Consider the following 23,268-nt stretch of genomic DNA (forward strand, 5'->3'; position numbering starts at 1 on the left):
ATTGTGTTTCTTTCTCTCTCAGTATTAATGTTGGCTACGTGACAGCGCAGATACGGGCGAGGGCCGCGGGCTCGCAAGAGCGGATCGCCAGCGGCAGAGGATATCAAATAAAGATAAAAAAAAAAGCACTTGTAATTTCGTTAGCTTCACCGGGTAGAATCTCGCACGGACGATGGGACTTTTGTTACAAAGTTAAACATGGAATTAAGCACAACCGTGGAGAGATAGGGAGCGGGCGGGGGGCGGAAAGTGCGAATGGATTTGGGAAACCGATGCATTTGCGCAAACTGATATCGATGTATTGTACCGAGATCCACCTATACGAGCTTGTTTAATGAAATGTTTTATAGCCAGTTTGTACGGCAGATCATAAGGAATACACACACAAGTGCACTGCTATTCCTCAGTGAGCACGCGTCACGATAATCAATTACACAATACAGCAGTAGCCACTTGATATAGGGTTACAGCCACTTTAATAAAAATATATTTTTTGTAACTACAACTGCCCCTTCCCGTAGAAGGCACCGCCACTAGTGAATCCGTTCAACTCGGCACGGAGATTCGCCCATTCCGAGGCTGCTGTCAACTTGCGCGCAGTCACCACTCGAAGCGGTCGCGTTTCACCGTCGCGCGCGTGACCTCCTGACCCGCGCGCGTGTGCGGTGACAAAGCGGGCCACTTGCACGACCACTTTCTCGCCGCGCAACTCGCGGGTTGTTTGTTGTTGTTTTTCCTTCTTCTGATCGAGTCGACGCGACGTGGAGCCACCCGGTTTGCTGTGAAAAACAAAAAAATGTCAACGAACCTCTTTTTTACAAATGTTTTAAAATTGCCAGGAAATTATTGGAAACTGAACTGTGAGATTTGCACACGCTCTCGATTCGGGAGGGTCACCACTATTTTTTTTAAAGTGTTCGTCAGCGACTGAACTCTTTTCAACATCGGTGTAGGAATTCCAGCAAGGTCTGATGGGGGGGGGGGGGAGTAACCCGGTGTACAATAGCGCAGTGTCGCGAGCGTGAGCTTTTTTGAGTTATCTGCGGATCACGCAACTCCTTCCAGAATCGATCACCTTTTCACTCGACTTCACCGACAAATGCGATGTGTGCCACTAACGCTACGGCCTGCCCCCCCGCCCTTTCGCACGCAAGCCCCCCCCAATTCCAAGGTTCAAGGCGAGCTTTCGCAGGTGCCCTTGTGCAGAGTGTACAGCGTGGGGCTCCACCGCTTGTCAAACAACTTCTTCCCTTCCCCCCCCCCCACGTTCCCTCCTCACCTAACGCCCAGTGCAATCGCACCGCCTGCACACCGCCGAGTTGACGCATTAGTTGGGGGGGGGGGGGTGCCAAGAGGGTGGCATTGGGGCATCGCACGTGGCGTTGTGCCGAAAGCGACGGGCCACGTGAGCACGGCGGTAATTGACGGCACGCAATGCCTCGAGAGAGGGGAGGGGGGGGGGGGAGATGGGTGCACATATCAGTGTGAGACTTCGTAGCGTGTTCATTGTTTACCGAACGCTTTTCACTGCCACGTTCGTTGTGTGTGCGCGCGCGTCAGTATTACGTAGCGGGTGCGTCTGCCTCGACAGAACGTGCGCGTGTCGAGGTGTTTCGTGGACGTGTTCGTGGGTTTTACGCCGGGAACTTCCAAGGCACGGATTCTTCACGTTCACCAAATGTTACTTCCCGCTCGCGGACGAAGACCGTCTTGACACGCCGCGCGGGTCCGATGATTGCGAAACCACGTCCCGCGTCACGTGGGGGCACGTATAGCCATCATCAGGCTCGTGCAGTGCGACGGCCTCGTTTTCACGCGAGCGGAAGAAATCGGTGCACGCTGGAGGGCTGTGCGGAATGGATTTTCGCGGGCCCAAGGTTGCGCTCCGAACAGTTCCGTCACGGGAGAGCAATGTAAGACTGTCTTAAGAGTTTGCGATGATTGGTCCCCCCGGAAAAAAAAGATGTCCTTTTTTCCCCAAATCGGTCTAATCATCGATGTCGGTGTCTTGCGTTGAATTCTATATTTTTCTATGCCGTGTTTAAGTCTGTACGTTTAAGTAGCTCGCTCTGCTGATGCTGTGCTTCGTGCGCTACATCCAGAAACCTAGCCTGCGCGCAAAATTATGTTACGCACGCATACACGTGCCGTTACACGCCTACATGCATACATTCATACGTGCGTACAGATGTGTCCATATTTGTTTTATATATATTAACACACATTAAATGCGTATCTATATATAGGAGTAAATACACGCATGCATAATTAAATAAAATTTTAATACCTACGCATCTGTGTCATTAACTGGGTAGGGCATCACATTCGGTAATGTATTTTTCTTAAGTACACATCAGGCTTACTTGAACACTCAGTATCAGAATTGCAATTCCTTACTGGTTGATAATAATAAGTCTCCCAAGCGGCGATGTTTACACATCGCAGCAGGTACTCATTTGAGGCCGAGTCGACCTAGTGGAGTCCCAGGACCACTTCCATATCCGTCACCGATGTTTGGCCGTGAGCGGGGAATCGAACTCGGGTCGCCGGGTTCGTAACACAGCGCGTTAACCAAGGCACTACCGCTCCCTGCGTGCGTGTATAATACACACACATACATACATTTTAATGCAAGCGATTGATAATTCTGTTAAATCAACCCATAGGAAATCATGCACAGTTGGGTAATTGGTACGGGCAAAATGGTGTATATAACGTTACTCTCCACGCAGGAGGTGTCCGTGAGCGGCAGTACAGCAAGTGGGATGGACTGCACGCCTGTGTGTCCACCCCCGGCCACCGGGTTTCCTCCCAGAAGCAACGCGCAGCGACTGGCAAGCGTGCGCCCGGAAAGTAAAACAACGAGAGTCTTCAGACTCTCCGAGGCTTACCTGGGTAAATTCTATAAAATTATGTTAATTATTCTTTGGGTCGTCGTTCAAAGAAAATAACAAAAAAAGCTACGACGTTTCGATCACAACACAAGCGAAACGTCATCAGGAGGAAAAGAAAGACCCAAGGAATATGAATTCCTGCAGTCACGAAAGCTTTAAGTCGAGATTGCCGTTCATACACACAGCCTTGAAACCAGTGTGAGCAATGGTGCCTCAATATCAACAAATGGAAAGACAATCGCACGCGCTTATCAAGTAGCGTAGTTTCAGCTGCGTTGGTGTTCGCCGTTGTGCTGCGTTATCGGGCTCCGCCGCCCTTCGCGACGAGTCCAACGTTTCGCGCCACGTTTTCCCGTGGCAGCCTTTCCACATTTCGCTCGTCGCCGCACATCGGCACTCGGGAACGACTCGAAAGCGCCACCGGTGTCACGCGCGCGGGCACGACAAACGCGTTCGCCTTAAACCGCGCATCCCGATGTATCGACGCTAAAAAAACGAAAGCGAGTTGAGATATTATCCCGAAGCGCACGGAGCGCTTGACCACCACCATCACGCGAGGAGCAAGGGACAGCCGCTTGCGTTTTTGTTTTCGCTTCTCATTTGGATTTTCGTTTTACTTTCGCAGAATGTATAGTTGCCGTGTCGATCCTTCCGCTGTGATGTACCGCGCTGGGCGGTCACGTGAGGTCGGTGGAAGAATTGCCTCTCGTGTTACTTTATCCGAAAATACATAAGCATTAACACAAGAAACAACAAACTAACCACACGGGTACTTTTCTTTGTCGTTCCGCTCTTTTGAATTTTATTAAACGCGGCGTATCCCGCTCGTCACTTCCAGCACATGTACGAGGGGCCTCACCGCCCCGTACCGGTCGTGGGGAGGTAAATTCACCAAACTGCACCCACACCATGCCGACACGTTGGATGAAGGCGAGTAGGGGTTATGGAAAGTTACAAGACAAAACATCGTATTCGCACTGCCATCTGCTGCTTTGTAGCCAGAGCAGTAAGAACCCAGCGTCACGTCCGCTCGCCCATTCAAGCTCAATGATGCATGCATGCTTCCAAGATCTGACAAATATGGGGTGTGCGCATTCCAGGTACAGTAACTTTGGCAACAATATTATGTCCGGATGAAACTGAAGTTAAGAACACGAATTGAGATCGGTACGTCCCGTACCAAAAGAGTTTCCCCGGATCGAAACGAGCGATGGGGAAACACCTATTTAAAACTGTTTACACGATTTAAACTATTTTTGTTTTATTTTACCAGGTAAGGCCCACTGAGCTCCACAGCTCTTTTCAGAAGCGACCTGGCCACAAATGATATAGTCACAAAGCGGCTTCTTATACACGCTGGAAATTGATCGATAGCCAAATACTCTAAACGCATGTCGATTCTCAAATTTGGAGGGGAGGAAATCCACACGACCAATGGGGAGAGAGAGACACGCAAACTCCAAATATACAGCAGCAGTGTCAGAGGTTGGGATCAAACCCACGAACCTCCTGCATTACCAGGCGAGGTAGTTAACATCTCCAAGCCACCGTGATGATGATGAGAGAGAGACGCAAACTCCAAATACACAGCAGGCGTCAGAGTTGGATCAAACCCACGAACCTCCTGCATACCAGGCGAGGTAGTTAACATCTCCTAGCCACCGTGATGATGATGATGATATAGAGACGCAAACTCCAAATATACAGGTGTCAGAGTTGGGATCAAACCCACGAACCTCCTGCATACCATGCGAGGTAGTTAACATCTCCTAGCCACCGTGATGATGATGATATAGAGACGCAAACTCCAAATATACAGGTGTCAGAGTTGGGATCAAACCCACGAACCTCCTGCATACCAGGCGAGGTAGTTGACATCTCCTAGCCAACGTCACGCACCTCCAGCCAGATGGCTCGGCAGTGGAGCGAGCAACTCGTTTTTGGCGGTAGCCTCAGCCCGTCATCCTTCCGGGATTGATAAAACGAGTACAACTTTGCGGGGAAGTCTACAGTGGTTGCCGTCCTATGGACGGACTCGCCCCCTGACAAAGAAATGTGGAATTTCCCCGACCGACTCAAGGCTGCAAGCGAGAAGTAAGCACCACACAATGCTCGCCTTGACCCAGCCGTGTAAATTCCACGTTACGCGTGCTGGGGTTTTCCCCCCAGGTTTTATGGTTGTTCCCCCACACGTAGCCATTTAAAGCACGAACCAATTATTTCAAGCTGAACTTGTTTTTTTAACGTCTTCAGACTCATTAGTGAAGATTTCTTAAAAAAAAAAATACTGAATTATTACAGTATTATAAACATGCCGATAACTAAATCCCCCAAAGTGCACCCCGACATCAGATCTAGGCAGCTAAGCAGCTTTGAGCCTCGACAGTCGCGTGCACACACGAGTTGCCATAGGGCTTTGGGGCGCAACGTGACGGCGGGCAGCAGACGACAGTGCAGCAAAACCGTTGTGCTGTACTTCTGCGCTCCTGTTCTCCACGCCTTCATCCTCCCGTACCGACCGGCGCGGTGAAGTACGGTCAAAATAACCCACAAGGGGCACCCTGCACGGAGTGGCGAGGGCCCCCGTCCGGCAGCGGATCGACAACAACAAAAAAGACCGTTGCGTGTACACGTCATAAATACAGCTCGGAGCCACAGCGTTTCGGTCAAGCGTTGCGACGTACACAATTAAAGACGAGAACCCGTGCGTTTAACACAGCACGCCGCCGCGTTTCGCACAAGCGGCTGGTTCAACTTTGCGTTTCGCAAAATAAACGTCCCCGCTATCGGTTTCCGAGCGCGCGCATTTGGCGCAGAAAGCCACGCCGCTTCACACCTGACAGCATTCGTAAGCGTGCGCACCGTCGTTGCAGCCAGCCAATGGCTTCATGGTCGTCAACTTTCGACTTTGTAGCTCTCGCAAAGGAACGCTCGCGGAGCCCCGAGCGGCTCATCCCAACGGGGCCCACCGAAACTTAGAACGGAGCGAGGACGTCCACTTTTAAAATAATGAAACTATAACGAACAAAAAAAATAATGACGACGACGACGCTAAAACGCACGCAATTCAGTTTAAAAAATTCCCGTCACAAAGAAACGCAGAAAACCCTGGGGACGTTTGCATCGACGCGTTTGACAGCAAAGCAAAAAAAAGTTTCAAATTAAAAATTACGGCATTGGCAACGCCGCTGGCTAACGACTGCCAACTCCGCCGGGGTCATCGCCGGGGTCACCGGGGTCGTGGCCGGGGTCACCAGGGTCGTCGTCACCGGGGCGTCCGAACTCGCGCCGCGACGCTCTCTCATTTGTACGTCTTCATGTGCCACAGTCCGTCGTTCAAGTAGTGCACGTTCTCGATGCCGATCCCCTTGTTGATTTTCACGCTGCGGGACGACAAAACAGGAGAGTTACCGTCGGCCTCAATCGCGTTTTGGCGTGCCTCCTGCAAGCCCGCACGCAGTGTCTGTTTTCCCGAGGGCCGCTCTCTCTCTCCCGTGGTCCAGAGGGGGAAGTCGAAATGGGGGGCCCCATTTCATTCCTTGCGCCACGACCACGCTTACATCGCTCAAGCCACCGCACAGAGTACAACATTTACACGTGCAGGATTTTCACGCGAATTTCCACTCTCGTACACGACAATCGCAAAGTGCTCGAGTTTTGGGTTTGCCACTTCCTGTTTTTATTTTAACATCGCCTTAAACTTTAATCGCCCCAATCACGGTAAGCGGTGGGTAATTCACGGTGGCTCCGCAAATGGTGGCCGAGGTTTTTTTTTCTTACCCAAACCCACTACGCACGGAAGCCGTTGCTATGGAAATTTTCATGCCAGGCAACTCACGAGAGACCACAGACTGGAGAAACGGCACTCAACGCACATTTATAACTGCATTGTCACTACCGCCATGGCTTCTGTTGTATTAAACTGCATTCATTGATTCCTCCTCCCGTGCTCGGGACTCAATCTGCCAGGCTGACCATTAACGTCTCATCCACGCTGCTCAACCACTGAGACTGCAGGTCACAACAACTTCCCTTTCCCCTCTGTTCCTCGCAATGCTCGACTTTGGAATTCCCTCCAATTGTAAATTTCCCCCAAAGGTCTAGGAACTGAAGTTAAGCTATGTGGCTGTTTATAAGAAGCGAACTGGCCACAAATGATAGCTCAACGAAGTGGCTTATCATGTCGAAATTTATAGCAGCCAAACAAACTCAAAATATACAGGCAACAGGGTCGGGATCGAACCCACGACCACCTGCATACCAGGCGAGGGAGTTAACATCTCACCACTGCACCAACCGCGCTACGCCACTCACTGGCCGTTCCCAAATGTGCTAATCTGGCGGGAGTGGTCTGTGACCATGACGGAGCGACTCACATGTCATCGGCAGACATCTTCATGATGCCCACGCTGAGCGCGTGCTGCTTGCCTTCTGCCATGATGGCCTGCAAGGGGATGCAGTCAAGGGAGACACGGTGCCGTGGTACCACACATTCAAGCTTTCACAGGGTTCAGCAATTCCACTGCTGGATTAATTTCTTTTCCGCCCGAGGACGACCGCTTGTGTTGCGATCGAAACGTCGTGATATATTTCTGTTGTTTTATTTTTCTACCCACGTGACTTTACCGAAAGAACCAAAAGCGTATGGATTCCTGCAGTCACGAAATCTTCAAATTAAGATTTTCACAGCTAAGTTTTGCAAGTTTCTTCTAGCGGTGAAAATGGGGAGCAATCAAATCAACCCGTGTGCCTGTGCTAGATGGAATGCTGCAACGCAAGAAGACCGTGAGAGGTGGAAACACCTTGAGGAGGCCTTCATCCAGCAGTGGATAGGTCATGGCTGATGATGTTGTTGAAAATCACCGAGTTGCCGAATATGTGACGGGGTAGGCCAGTTGAAAAATGCGTTTGCTGCTGGGTAAGTTTTTATTAATGTTTTTCTTCCATCACATTGAGCCCCATTTGTCACCCAACTACACCATGAAGGCCTCCCCATTACATATTGGGGGATGTTTGACCATACTTCACCACACTAGTAAGTGCAGCTTAATAACAGCGATGGGGGGAGGGGGGCGGCGGAGGTGACGGTTGTCAGGAATGGCTCGGACATCATTCGCTCGGCACCGACATTCGCCGTGACCGGGAGTCAAACTCGGGGTGCCGACGTTCGCAGTGCTAAGCTCTCTGCGGCGCTCAGGATACAACAATGGTCTCCTTGTCGGCGGAGCGGAGCTTGGCCCCCGGCGACGTCAGGCCCGGGCACATGATGTTGGCGCCGCTCAGCACGAACCGGATGGCGCCCTTATCCACCTGCTGGTGTGGCAGGATGGTCGGGTCTGTGGGAGCCGGGGGTCGCGGAAACGCACAACACACACACCGCCCACGCGCTCGTCACACGTACGTGCTCGTCCAAGGAACGGGCTCGTGTATTACTCACGACTGATGTTGGGTGGGGTTTTTAGCGGGCAGTGTGCTAACCACCGCGCCCGTCGCTCCACCTCAGCCGAAACTACGAATTGGTAAATAAATACTATTGCTGACCTCGTCAAGGAGCATAAACCATCACGCAAACTCCGGTCATCCTCGCCACGGCGGCTTTTGGCGAACCATTGAACAAAGACGGTCAATGCATCGCTCGCTTTCAGATGCGCTTCGGCGGCCGTCTGGAACACTCTTCCATTCAAGATTAAGAACACACTGGAGCTATGCACTTTTAAATCGAGATTGAAAACGAATTTCTTTAGAACTGCTTTTTGTGTTTAGTCTGTTGTCCTTCCCCCACACCTCCAATTAGCACGGCTGGCTACGTATGGTTCAACAAAAAGTTCAACATGCATACAAAGACTGTTGGGGCGAGTGCTGTTAGCGAGCAGCTATGAAGGCCGGCACATTACACGAGGGTGTGGGTGGCCAATACCATGCCCGACTGCCTTTGTCTCCCTAGTGGCGATATTTACACACTGCACCAGGTACTCATATGAGGCCAAGTCAACCTAGGGGAGGCCCAAGACTGGTTCAGATAATCGTAAGTGGTGTTGGCCATAGAGTGGCAATCGAACCCCGGTTGCTGGGTTCATAGCGCAGTGCGGTAACCGCGATACTACCGCTCCCCACACACAACAACAATAACAAACTCCATTCGTCACCACGACGCTTATGCGAGGCCATGAGCACCTTTGAGGCCATACACACACACCCATGCACAATGAATAACAATAAGAGGACAATTTTACAAAGCCCCCGCACGCACGCAATTACAGCGGCCCAACCAAAGGATTGGAGACGACCCCGGGGGCAGGCCACAGCTAAAGTGGCCCACGCACGACCGAGGCTGCAGATCTTCACTGCCACGACAGCCGCCACCACCACGGTGGCCTCGTGGTCTGCATCCTGAGGGCCGCCTGGCTGAGGTCCCCTGGGGACCGCTACGTCCCGAGGGGTTCTTATAGCGCAAGGCTATCAGGAAGAAGGCACTGCATGTGTCTTCACAGACAAGGTGGAGTTTCACAGCGGGGATATTGCTTCGCATGATCTCCATTTGAGCAATTTGCGGTTCGTTTTTCAAATTTGTACCGTTCGACGTCGGCACACGACAACCTCCTGCTTGCTTTTTTTTTCAAACGACATCGCGGGAACTTCAACGACACCGGCGGTAATAACCCCAAAAGCTGTCTGCCAGATTCGAACCACAAACCTGTGCAACAAAGCGGCGAACGCGCTACCCGCTGGGCCGCGTCTTCCTAGCAATTAGCGCGAGAGCCAAGGTCTCGCTGTGCACGTAATAATAGCCTGTCCCCCCCCCCTCCCCATTGCTTACATTTGTGTAGGAGCCGCAGGGTTGGGAAGAGGGGCCCATCCCTCTGCTTGAAGAAGAGCAGCTCTCCGTTCACTGTGAGGATCTCAATGTGCTCGTGGCTGCAACGAAAAAAGACAGCAAGATAAACAAAAACACGCCCGTATGTATGTCATGCTGAACTTCTTTCGCACCGTACGTAGCCAACTGTGATGATCGGAGGCGCTTTACCGAGTCATGCAGCAAAAGTCGGCTTTGCGATGACGACGTCGTCGTTGAATATTTTTTTACCGCGCTTCACAACTTCCTTGTTCAGCCAAATGTTACAAGCGTCGCCCCCTCTACCGCCTGTTTTTGTCGGAGGGCGGCTGCTAGGCTTGGAACAATCCATCATCTCCCGGTCACGGGTAATGTCGGTACCATGGCGATCTCGTCAAGGAGCATAAACCATCACGCAAACCGGGGTCATCCTCGAAGCAGAGGCTTTTGGCTGGCCATCGTGCAAAGACGGTCGCCGCATCACGCGCTTTCAGATGTGCTTTTGCGGCCGTCTGGAATGCTTTTCTTTCTGATATTAGGAAGACACTGGAGCAATGCACTTTTAGATTTAGATTGAAAACTGATTTCTTTAGAACTGCTTTTTCTCTTTAGGTTGTTGTCCTTCCCCCGCACCTCCGATTATCACGGTTGGCTACATATGGTGCGAAAAAAGTTCAACAAACATACATTTAAAATGATTGCTCTCAAAATAATACATTGATTAGAAGGTGCGCATGAGAATCAATCATTCACTAATCATTACAATAATATAGAAATTGCATCTAAATTCATGGAATTCATGAGATAATAATTATATTCATGAAGTGTCTTTCATCAAGGATCTCAAAGTGCTGTACAACACGCATTCCAATAAGTCATAAAATATAAAACTAAGAAGCAGCACAATAATAAAATAAATAACAATTAAAACTTTTTGCCGAATTAGCTAAAAGCTGAATCAACGGAAGTGTATAAATACGTTTTTTTAATTAAGTTTTAAAAATGTCCAGAGTCTGAGAGGCGCTGACATCTCATGGGAGAAAGTTCTAGAGTGTGACGGGCTGCCCGTGATATACCGCAAGCAAGCACGAACAAAACGCAAGAATATGAATGTCTACACCTAGCAGCTACCAGTTCCTGGAAGCTTTGTCTCACCATCCTCCTCAACAGAGGCCGGTCCTGACAACATCGGTAACAGCCAGCGTGTGGGCAATGAGAGCTGAGTTCAGTATTCTATAGGAGTATGCGGAATGGTCGACACATGCCAAACGCCATTGGAACCTCCTTTGCCAGTAGCAAAATATGATAATAGTTTTTTTACCCTTTTATCTGGCACTTTTTTTTGTAAATGCTTACCCCGAGCTCTCATACTCTGATGGTGCATTGTCTTTGAGTTGTGCGCCTTTTGGCGTCATCTGGTCCGACACCATGTGAGACTAGGCTCTAAGAAAAGCTGTCTCTGGTGTGGACCAATCAATTTAAAGGGCAGTGCATACATTATCAGAGTTGTGTTTTTTGTTTGCATTCCGACCGCAGGCATTGTGGTCAATGCAAACATGACTCCTTGTAAAAAAGGTGTCAGTTTTGTTGCCAGATAAAAGGGTAAAAAACCAATTATCATATGCCAAACGTCTGCTTTAAAATACAGAGGGGAGAAAAAGTGGGTCATGTGATCTGGAGAAGACGATATTGCTGTTGTGTTTCTTAAATGTTTATCTCACAGCAATAAAAAGCCACAACCACGGTTTTTTTTAAGTGTATCTTTGAGGACAAAGTAACATTCAAAAAATAATCCTACCACCCAAGTTGGGGAAGCCAATCTGACCGCAAATTCGTTTTTCAGAAGCCGAAGCTCAATTCTCCAACTTGATAGGTTTTGGAAGAGTTCGAATTGGCGAGTAATCCCAAAAATTACTGTAAATTTCACAATTATTTTCCAGCTTTAGTGTCAATTAAGCAATAATATTTGTAAGCTGCATTTTTTTAAAGTAATTCGTATTTTTGTATATTAAAGTAATTATTGTTCTATACATGAGTTTCATTTTTGTCTCCAGAAAAGTGTAGTTTGGTGTTTTCTTGCACTTGCTAAAAGATCCGATTCTAGCATGAGAGTCAAAACATGAAACCGTGCCTTTATTCAGAGCTGAATATCACATGGTCTGAAAACATAAATCCAAAATCGAAATATTCATAAATAAAAAAAGATTAAAAAACTTTTTTTTTAAACCATGACGTTTCGATCGTAACACAAGCGGTATTTTTTTCTCCGCCTAATTATTGTTATTTTCTATCTACGTGACTTTCCCGAAAGAACCAAGAATAAGAATTCTTGCAGTAACGAAAGTTTTAAGTCTAAATACTCAACTTTGTACAAGCCATTTCACACATTCAGTTTTAGCTTTCCCCAAGTTCTATTTTCATTCAGTTATTTTTAAAAATATATTTAACGTTTCTATGAAAAAAATGCTTCGGTTAAGTTGCGTCAAACTCATTCGACCTATAAGACAAAGTAAAATCTTACTCGTGCACAAACAAGCATCTCTTTGTGCCAACGGGGTCAATTCTGGGCATTCTCGCAGCAGCGGCATTTGGCCAACCATCGAGCAAAGACGGTCACTGCACCGCGCGCTTTCTGACACACTTTGTGCGGCCGTCGAACGCTGGCCCTTCCTTCCGATATTATGCACTTTAAATTCTGTGTTGAAAACTCATTTCTTCGTGCTTAGTTTGTTGTCTTCCCACAATACAGGGTGAAAGATGTTCAACATACACACAATTCAACATGCCACGATGGGGTTCACGTCTTTCCAAAAGGAACGCATTCCTGCGGAGGGAGCTGGTAGGAACATGGGATTGCTCGGTCAATAGCCAGGGTCAACGGCGGCGTGGTGTATTCCGCAAATATGGCCGACTGTGAGAGCGGGCACAAGCCGGCGTGAGTAGGTTAAACGTTGAGTTTTATAAGGGCACCACGGGGTGACCAGCCTCTACCAACCCAGCCCCACCCCTCCCATCCCCCACCCAGCCCCACCCAGCCCCTCCCCACCCAGCCCCCCCCCACCCAGCCCCTCCCCACCCTCCCCCTCCCCACCCTCCCCAACCAGCTCCACCCTCCCCACCCAGCCCCACCCCTCCCACCCCTACCACCCCCCACCAAGCCCCACCCTCCCCACCCAGCCACTCCCCACCCTCCCCTCCCGACGAATGGACGGACACAATAATCCCCTGTGGGCTGGTGGAACCAGTGGGTTCCTACCAGTATAACAAATGTTTACTTCTGGCATAGTGGTAGCGACTGACACTGCCTGGCCAAAAAGGTCACAGTTTGGAGACAGAGTTAGTGATGAACAGCCAGGGGGTGCTTGAGCAGGGCTTACCACTTGACAATCTTAAATGGGTCCTTCTTGGGCAGGATCTGGTTGAGGTAGGGCTCGATGGCAGGGTACTGGTCCAGCAGCTGATTCCGGATCGACTTGATCACCGATGTCTTCAGCTGCATACATGTAGACACACTCTCCTTCTCCTCAAACCTATGCACGTACACACACACACAAAGACAAAGGTTCCCCGTACGGATTTTAATGGATTGCTGGGGGGGCTTGTGCTACTCGAGAGGTGGGTGGGCTGCACCACGGCCAACCACCTTCATCTCCCCAGTGGCACTGTTTACACATTGGACCAGGTACTCATTTGAGGCTGAGTCGACCTAGGGGAGGCCCAGGACCGGTTCAGATCATCGTCACTGAAGTTGCTCGTGAGCTACCGCATCCCCCTACGTACACACACATGTACACACGCACACATACAAGAAGGCCATTCCAGCAAGTTGTATTAATTACTGTCATCGCCGTCTCAATATTTGCCACATTTGACTCTTTTGCATTGGTGATCTACGGCAAGGCGCTGTGTACATTATACACGCAGTATGGGAATGTTGCATGCCTTACAATTACAGCATAAAAATCTCCTTTTGTGTGCACTACTACTCGTATTTGTTTCCAGCCTGCACACAGCTTTCTGTCTGATGAGTTTCTCATCATTTACAGAGTGTTAGAAGAGCGTTGTCACCATCTACTATACCATTATTCCGAGTTGTGTGTTGGGGTTGCCGTTTTAAAACGATTTGGCAGTTTTTGAAGGTTATCATGTGTTTTTTGTTGCAAACAATGCATACGAGCTAAGGCCTGTAATCCATTTACCTTGGAAGAAAGAGTCAGTGGAGCACATGTAATTAAGGGGCTGTCCTGTTTAAAGTTTAATAACGCACAGAATATCATTGGCCGGAATATTTCTGCCACTAGCCAGGCAGTATAGGCGCACGCCTGTAATTCAGCGAGGGTTGGTAGATCACCGCACAAATGGCAAAATGTTTGCGAGACTCCGTTCCCGTGCTGTATCCTGCCTCGCCAGCAGAATGCAGTTACAGCAAAGTGTGGACTGATTTCGTCCGTCCCCTTCGGTATGAGATGGAGTGTTGCCCTGCTCGCATGCGTCAGATTTCTCTGGGTGCTTCGTTTTGCTCCCACGTGTACAAACACTCAGCCTTGCAGCGTGGTCTGCGGATCCTCAGCAGCAATTGTGAGATGCAATTTGCATGAACGACGCAAGAGAAATCTCATAATTAGACGATTACTTTTTTCCATTAAGTTGACATTTTCGAAAGTAGGCAGATTAAGTGAATGGAAAGAATGAATTAAGTTCATTGTGCAGCCATCAGTAGGAAAATTCTACAATAAAAGACTATCTCAAGTGGAATTTAAATAGTTCCAATGACACTTGCATGGGTTTTTCTTGATAAGAATGCATTTGGGTTATCAAGCTTTATTCCACGCCACGAGTCTACTGTGAAACTCTCATGGCCAATCTCACGCGCTGAGGCTGTGAGGTTGGCCATGAGCAGTACGATCAAGTGGGTTTGTGAATTTACTACATCTCTTTGTAACATTGTGATCTCCTCGTACGTGCGAGTATTCTCTGGACACCCTGGTTTCCTCGCAAACAAAAAAAAACACTTATTTAAATGAAATGGCCAAACATTCCAATTTCAGGACCCTCATAGAAAACTATTGAGACTTCGAGTATCTCGTGGATAAATAAAGGACGCCATTATAAAGACGACTGATGACCTGTCTTATGCTATATTTCAACAATACGTTGGTGCATTTGTGTATTCCAACTGCTCTCCATTCTGTCGCTACTGATGCAATCTAATACGCATTACGTAGGCACAACGAAAACGCGCTTAAAATCCAACTCTGATCGTTATATTTAAGCAGGAGAGCCTCGCCGAGTCCCAAGACTCGTTTTCAGGAGGGTCCTGCTTTGGGATGTTTGACCAATTCGTTTTAAGGGGCAACGGTGGTATTAGATGAAGAACAACAATCAACCCATGAAGATAATGATTAATTGACGATTATGGTGATATGCATATCTGTACAGATAACAAAAGTGGCTAAAGGTTAACTACCTCGCCTGGTATACAGGAAGTCGTGGGTTCGATCATGACCCTGACGCCTGCTGTATATTTGAAATGTGCACGTTGCTTTCCCCGTGGTCGCGTGGATTTTTCTCCGGGTCCTCCGGTTTTCCTTCCACATTTAGAATCGACATCACGCGGTTAGAGTATCTGGCTGCTATAAATGTCGACGTGATAAGCCACTTCGTTGAGCTATCATTTGTGGCCAAGTTGGCTTCTGAAAAATAGCCATGTAGCTCAGCGGGCCTTACCTGTTTGTTTGTTGTAGTACAGAGTTAGACTGATGGCCTTAATCTATGTTTGTTGTAGTACAGAGTTAGACTGATGGCCTTAATCTATGTTTGTTGTAGTACAGAGTTAGACTGATGGCCTTAATCTATGTTTGTTGTAGTACAGAGTTAGACTGATGGCCTTAATCTATGTTTGTTGTAGTACAGAGTTAGACTGATGGCCTTAATCTATGTTTGTTGTAGTACAGAGTTAGACTGATGGCCTTAATCTATGTTTGTTGTAGTACAGAGTTAGACTGATGGCCTTAATCTATGTTTGTTGTAGTACAGAGTTAGACTGATGGCCTTAATCTAAGTTGTCTTGTGGTTATTGTTGTTTGACTTGCATCCCACTGGGATATTTGCACAGGGTTGGTCTACGGTGATTTTTCTGCAATATTTTGCTGTCTTTTCTTGGATTTTCTGTTTGCACATAGTCACTTTAAGATATTTTCTTGTTCATGTTTTTTTGTTTGTTGCGGTTGCACCCGATTCAAGAGCCGAATGGCTCACAGGGCTATATACCTAATACACGAACTTTGAACCTGGTCAAATAAAAAAATGTTTAGTTTAGTTGAACTAGCCACTGCAAATGATGTGTTTATTTGGTTTATTAGTTTAGCATGCTGATGAGAAGCGATGGCTTGGTAAGCAGGCGCGAAGGTGGATTATTACATCGCAAGGCCTTCATCCAACAGTGGCATGAGCATGGATGACGATTCATCATTCATTGGCCTTTGCCTTAATAGGCGCTCGTTGACAACTCTAACCCCGACTGTTCAAGAAGACAAACGGGAGAATAACGCATCTTAATGTTATATCTATCAATTAATTTAAGGATTGTTTATAGTAGTTAAACGTTGTGTGAAAAGTGGCAATTAACTCCCTATGCGGTACATGAACATCACTCAGCTGAACACGTACAGATTATTCTATCACGCTTCTGGGCGCCGTCACATTCTTAAACATCGTTGTCAACATCGAAGCGTTCACTAATCGCACTTTTAAAGTGAATACATTTACAAGTGCATCACAATTGCCGATGCGAACACGTGTCGAGGTGGTCGGCCTTAGGAGGCCCACGCGAGACACCGACCCTCGGATAGAATCCCTGCCGGGGAAGGCGCAACTTCCCCGGCGGAAGGCCACTATCCCAGCCCGGCGACTCCGACACTCTCCACTTAACAAAAAAAAAAAGACAACTGCCGTCTCAAGCGACGCGCGACATGTTTCCCTTACTTCTTAAACATGACTCCGCCGCTCCTGGCTCTCCAGGGCGTGAGGAGGAGGTGGTGGTGGCGGTGGTGGCGTGCGGAGGTGGTGGCGTGCGGAGGTGGCGGGCGTGAAAGCAAAGCGAGAGAGTAGGAGGAGGAGTGGGAGGGCCTCGGCGCGAGGGGTGCGTTCGGAATCGCCAAGTCACGAGGCAGTTTTTGTCCAATGAGGGCCGTGCTGAGTGGATGGGGGGGGGGTCCCATAGAGTTCTATTGGAAGGCAAAGGCGCAGCACTGCAACTGCGGATCGTGCTGAGTGGATGGGGGGGGTCCCATAGAGTTCTATTGAAAGACAAAAGCGCAGCTCTGCAACTGCGGACCGTGTTGAGTGGATGGGGGGGGGGAGAGTCCCATAGAGTTCTATTGGAAGGCAAAAGCGCAGCTCTGCAACTGCGGACCATGCTGAGTGGATGGGGGGGTCCCATAGAGTTCTATTGGAAGACAAAAGCGCAGCTCTGCAACTGCGGGCCGTGCTGAGTGGATGGGGGGGGGAATAGTCCCATAGAGTTCTATTGGAAAGCAAAAGCGCAGCACTGCAACTGCGGGCCGTGTTGAGTGGATGGGGGGGGGGTAGTCCCATAGAGTTCTATTGGAAGGCAAAAGCGCAGCTCTGCAACTGCGGACCGTGCTGAGTGGATGGGGGGAGGAATAGTCCCATAGAGTTCTATTGGAAGGCAAAAGCGCAGCTCGGCAACTGCGGACCATGCTGAGTGGATGGGGGAGGGATAGTCCCATAGAGTTCTATTGGAAGGCAAAAGCGCAGCACTGCAACTGCGGATCATGCTGAGTGGATGGGGGGGGGGGTCCCATAGAGTTATATTGGAAGGCAAAAGCGCAGCACTGCAACTGCGGACCATGCTGAGTGGATGGGGGAGGGATAGTCCCATAGAGTTCTATTGGAAGGCAAAAGCGCAGCACTGCAACTGCGGGCCGTGCTGAGTGGATGGGGGGGGGGGGATAGTCCCATAGAGTTCTATTGGAAGGCAAAAGCGCAGCTCTGCAACTGCGAACCGTGCTGAGTGGATGGGGGGGTCCCATAGAGTTCTATTGGAAGGCAAAAGCGCAGCTCTGCAACTGCGGGCCGTGCTGAGTGGATGGGGGGGGGGGTAGTCCCATAGAGTTCTATTGGAAGGCAAAAGCGCAGCACTGCAACTGCGGATCGTGCTGAGTGGATGGGGGGGGATAGTCCCATAGAGTTCTATTGGAAGGCAAAAGCGCAGCACTGCAACTGCGGGCCGTGCTGAGTGGATGGGGGGGGATAGTCCCATAGAGTTCTATTGGAAGGCAAAAGCGCAGCTCTGCAACTGCGGATCGTGCTGAGTGGATGGGGGGGGGGTCCCATAGAGTAATATTGGAAGGCAAAAGCGCAGCACTGCAACTGCGGGCCGTGCTGAGTGGATGGGGGGGGGTCCCATAGAGTTCTATTGGAAGGCAAAAGCGCAGCACTGCAACTGCGGATCGTGCTGAGTGGATGGGGGAGGGATAGTCCCATAGAGTTCTATTGGAAGGCAAAAGCGCAGCTCTGCAACTGCGGATCGTGCTGAGTGGATGGGGGGGGAATAGTCCCATAGAGTTCTATTGGAAGACAAAAGCGCAGCTCTGCAACTGCGGGCCGTGCTGAGTGGATGGGGGGGGAATAGTCCCATAGAGTTCTATTGGAAGGCAAAAGCGCAGCACTGCATCTGCGGATCGTGCTGAGTGGATGGGGGGTGGAATAATCCCATAGAGTTCTATTGGAAGGCAAAAGCGCAGCTCTGCAACTGCGGATCGTGCTGAGTGGATGGGGGGGGGAATAGTCCCATAGAGTTCTATTGGAAGGCAAAAGCGCAGCTCTGCAACTGCGGACCGTGTTGAGTGGATGGGGGGTGGAATAATCCCATAGAGTTCTATTGGAAGACAAAAGCGCAGCTCTGCAACTGCGGGCCATGCTGAGTGCATGGGGGGGTCCCATAGAGTTCTATTGGAAGGCAAAAGCGCAGCTCTGCAACTGCGGACCGTGTTGAGTGGATGGGGGGTGGAATAATCCCATAGAGTTCTATTGGAAGACAAAAGCGCAGCTCTGCAACTGCAGACCATGCTGAGTGGATGGGGGGGGGGGATAGTCCCATAGAGTTCTATTGGAAGACAAAAGCGCAGCACTGCAACTGCAGACCATGCTGAGTGGATGGGGGGGGATAGTCCCATAGAGTTCTATTGGAAGACAAAAGCGCAGCACTGCAACTGCGGATCGTGCTGAGTGGATGGGGGGAGTTTTACCATAGAGTTTTATTGGAAGAAATTTCTGTCGTAAGATTGTTTTTGCTGTCACCATTTGATTCTCTGCTTTCATTTCCTTAAATCAATAGGGAAGCTCAAGGCTAAAGCATTGGGATTTTTTTTAAGTCAATGTCATCATTTTTTGAAAGTCACAAGTGCGTAATCATAATAAATAGTTAATTCAAAAGCTAACGCTCAAGTGATCCGCAAAAGCCGACGTCATTTAAAATTTATATTTTACAATTGTAAACCAATCAATGTTGTGGGTTTACTCTCCAACACACCGGTGTGCTGTACTAGTAACGAATTGGCATGTTTTGTTTTCGTGACAAACCTTACGAATTTGCTGTGTCGGGTGGTGGTGGATTTCACGACACATTTACATCTACACGATCTAACCCCCCAAAAAACCTCCATTATGGATAATATTGGTCGCAAAAGCCTACTGACTACGTGTTAAGCTGAAGGTTGTTTATTTGGGGTTCCTCTACAGGCCCCTCCCCTTTCCACTTGCAGGCCCCTCCCCTGATTAAGCCCCGCCCCTTCCTCTTTTGGCTCCTCCTCCTTTTCCTTTAAGTCCTGCGCCTTTCCCACAAGCCCGGAGTGGTAATGATCTTACACTCTGTTGTTCGCAGCGCAGTTACTTCTAAACACCGCGTCACCACTAACACCCACACCCAAGTTTAGATTTTAGAGGTACTTCCTCAAATGCAAAGCGAAACAATCATTTAAAAAAACCAGGCACATTTTTTTCAGGACAAAGACAGCCACTTCACATTCGCCGCTGAGTTGCAGCAGAGGGTAAGTCGTTTATTTAAGTTTTTTTGCTGTCTAAAAATAAAAAGATACGTTCATGAATTGTAACAATATTATACTGCACCGGTCTTTTTGACGCCAGTTATGGTTATGAGCTCTTAGCGTGCCTTGAGTGCTCTCTTTGTGAAAATCTGTCAGTGAAATTCGGTAAATATTTGATCGTGAGAGATGTCTTCCTCTGTTCTCATTGAGGATTTACCAAATATGTAGAGATTTGCGAACTTAATATTATAAATGCGTGGTTTACTAACCTTTAAACGAACCCCTAACGGTAACCTACCCTTTAGCCGTGTCCAGGAAGCGAACTCAAGATATTCTTCGATTTTTTTTTCGGTAAAGTCACGTGGGTAAAAAAAATATATAATAATAATAAATAAATGATTTAATTTAGTTATTTTCATGTATTATTCTTTTATTATTATAATTTTTTACCGACGTGACTTTTCCGAAAAAACCTAAGAGTATGAATCATTGCAGTCACGAAAGCTTCAAATCTACGATCTCAAGATCTCAGGGCGCGCATCCCGTTATTGTATTTCTCGTCGTTGTCTATGACCACGAGTCGCGTCCTAGTCTTGACTCAGATACATCTCTTTCCGTGAGAACTCATTTGGGCCACACGCTTTCTCAGGTGGCTCACGAGAGACAGAGAGAAAGCTTTTTTGAACCTGGTTCATTCATTTCCCCCGGTTCTCCCGTCCTTTACGCCGTCTGATTAGGCGCCGTTTAATTTTAAATATCGATCAAACGCGTGCATCCTCGCAACCAATATTCATCCTACTCGTGACTAAGATAACAATGCACCTCCAATGAGCACGTTGGGCTACGTGCGGTGTGAAAGACGTTCTACATGCATGCATTGTGTACTTTACATTCAGTCTAGTGAGTTCACATAGAGGCGAATGGTTAAAAAAAACAATATCCGTGCATGATTCTCAGCGAAGTACAAAATACCATTTTTAAAATGGTAAGTTACTCAACTTGTACGCGTGAAAACGAACGTTGATTGGAATAATTTTAAATGGGAAAAAAATGAAGTGAGGAACAGGTTTGAAAGAGAAAAAAAACTATAATTGCAACGGTATCAGTAAACATCATTCAAAGAACGTAATAACGCTTTAATTAAAAAAATGCCGTAACACCTTCTTACTTAAACATTGTCATATTTATAGTTCGTCGAATTATTACCAAATTCACCTTTTTCAAAAGTTGTATTTTCTAGCGCTGACACCGACTCAAAGCTGTTTATAGGGCACGCAATTCGCGAAATTACTGCAATCGGACTTTGTAGACCCCGTGGCATGATCACAAGAGTTAAGGAGTTGTGTGCCAGTGCCTAAGCGCGCATTCTAAATCTTAAGAAGAAGAAAGATGCCCTTCGACTAAGACAATGCAGATACAGGTACCACCCTACAAGTGCAGTACAGCAGTATAGTACAGCACTACAAGTGTAGGAAATAATATTTAATTATTATATTAGTGTACTCTTTGGTTATTTCGGTAAAGTCACGTAGAAAAAGAAAATAATAAATAAATAATAGCATACGGCGTTTCGATTGCAACACAAGCAATCATCAGGTACAAATGAAAGAGAAAACAAACCTAGTATTAACTCTTTGGTTTTTTCGGTAAAGTCACGTAGGTAAAAAATAAAAATAAATTATATTAATGTTTATTTTTTTACTTTATTTTATTTTTTTGCCTACGTGACTTTACCGAAAAAACCAAAGAGTATGGACCCTTGCAGTCACGAAAACTTCAAATCTAGAAAAACCTAGTGAACTTAGAAATACAATGCAATGCAACACAGAGAGTCGGCTAACACAACAGTCAACACCCTGCCTGGTTCTATAGAAGGGTAAAGAACCAATTATCATATTTTTACTGGCAAATGAGGTCCCCATAGTGTAGATGCTTGCCCCGAGCTCTCATACTCTGATGGTGCATTGTCCTTGAGTTGTGCGCCTTTTGGCGTCATCTGGTCCAACCCATATGAGACTAGGCTCGAAGGAAAGCTGTCTCGGGTGTGGACCAATCAACTTCAAGGACAGTGCACATTATCAGAGTTATGTCTTTTGTTTGTATTTATGACTGCAGGTATTGCGGTCTATGCAAACATGACTCCTTGCAAAAAGGTGTCAGTTTTGTTGCCAGATAGAAGGGTAAAGAACCAATTATCATATTTTTACTGGCAAATGAGGTCCCCATAGTGTAGATGCTTGCCCCGAGCTCTCATACTCTGATGGTGCATTGTCCTTGAGTTGTGCGCCTTTTGGCGTCATCTGGTCCAACCCATATGAGACTAGGCTCGAAGGAAAGCTGTCTCGGGTGTGGACCAATCAACTTCAAGGACAGTGCACATTATCAGAGTTATGTCTTTTGTTTGTATTTATGACTGCAGGTATTGCGGTCTATGCAAACATGACTCCTTGCAAAAAGGTGTCAGTTTTGTTGCCAGATAGAAGGGTAAAGAACCAATTATCACCCTGCCTGGTTGCTTACGTTCTTCCAAAGATTGCTAAATTTAAAAGAGAGATAAAACACAAAACCGGAGACACACACACAGACACACAAGCAGAGAGAGATAACACCGAGACACAGAGAGAGAGACACACACATCGGCACACAGTACTTTCCCACGCCACTGCCGGCAGAGGAAGATCCACTAGAGGCCGCTCTAGACAGCCCCTCTAGAGTATTCTTGACCTATTCTTCTACGGTTTCACCCACCTGCACACACGCGCACACACCTGCCGGCCACACGGCTGTCTGCGCTGTACCCCTTTCACTGACACTGTTCGCTGGACAACGAGGCAGGGCCAATTGTAAGACAGCTTGCCGCATTTTTATTTTGTTTGTTACAACTGCCGCGCCGCGGAGTTTGCAATTGAACCGGCGAACGCCTCTGGATCGCAAGTTTCAGTCTTGATGACCGCGCCAAGACCTTGAGCGAATGTCGTTGTGAGAACGCTCCGATTGTCACAACGATATTACGCCACACCACGTATGCCCAACTCGCAACGTGCCACGTCAAGGGGATCGTCAAATATCCCCCGCGTGTACACGAGACATGGAAATTCCACGTCCCCATGGCGGGTGTCGGTTAACCCACAGTACACAGCCTGTGACCGGGTGATGAGTTGCAAAGAGCTAAAGCATCCTCGTTGGGATCTCCTCGTGTGGTTAAATAAAGGGCTTTAAACCGAGTTATGGTTTATTCTTTCTTTATTTTATAGTAGGAGAAAACATTTATTAAAAAGTAAATTTAATTAAGTAGAACGTGTTGTCTATATTCATTTAAAGTTGCGCATTTTGGTTATGACGTCACATTTCTCAAGCCCCCCCCCCCCCCCCCTTCGTCACACATCGTCACAAATGTCTGCCCCCCCCCCCCCCCCCCAGGTGCGTAACGTCATTTATGGACGGCCCCTTACTGCGGATAAGCGGAGGATTT

General features: G+C 48.0%; 2 protein-coding genes across 2 annotated transcripts in view; one reads left to right on the forward strand and one right to left on the reverse strand.

Annotated features, from left to right (window-relative positions):
- The window catches only part of LOC133342887 (UDP-N-acetylglucosamine transferase subunit ALG13 homolog), a 98,664-nt gene that overhangs the window by 6,772 nt on the left and 68,624 nt on the right, over window positions 1-23,268 (forward strand). The window lies entirely within an intron of this gene.
- LOC133342885 (malignant T-cell-amplified sequence 1) lies at window positions 5,173-16,823 on the reverse strand. The gene is made up of 6 exons (XM_061552249.1): window positions 16,711-16,823; window positions 13,104-13,256; window positions 9,712-9,809; window positions 8,097-8,230; window positions 7,271-7,338; window positions 5,173-6,277 (listed from the first exon to the last, which is right to left on the reverse strand). Exons 1-6 carry the CDS (start codon window positions 16,719-16,721, stop codon window positions 6,196-6,198), a joined length of 546 nt encoding a protein of 181 aa, XP_061408233.1. The 5' UTR covers window positions 16,722-16,823; the 3' UTR covers window positions 5,173-6,195.

The sequence above is a fragment of the Lethenteron reissneri genome, chromosome 16 (genome assembly GCF_015708825.2).
Source record: "Lethenteron reissneri isolate LAM-NWPU_2019-01 chromosome 16, ASM1570882v1, whole genome shotgun sequence".
Taxonomy (NCBI): domain Eukaryota; kingdom Metazoa; phylum Chordata; class Hyperoartia; order Petromyzontiformes; family Petromyzontidae; genus Lethenteron; species Lethenteron reissneri.

Coding starts and splice junctions, on each gene's coding strand:
- LOC133342885 (XM_061552249.1), bottom strand. Junction 7,339..8,096: donor CCGACAAGGAGACCATTGTT/GTATCCTGAGCG, acceptor ATCCCCTTGCAG/GCCATCATGGCAGAAGGCAA. Junction 6,278..7,270: donor AAGATGTCTGCCGATGACAT/GTGAGTCGCTCC, acceptor GTCGTCCCGCAG/CGTGAAAATCAACAAGGGGA.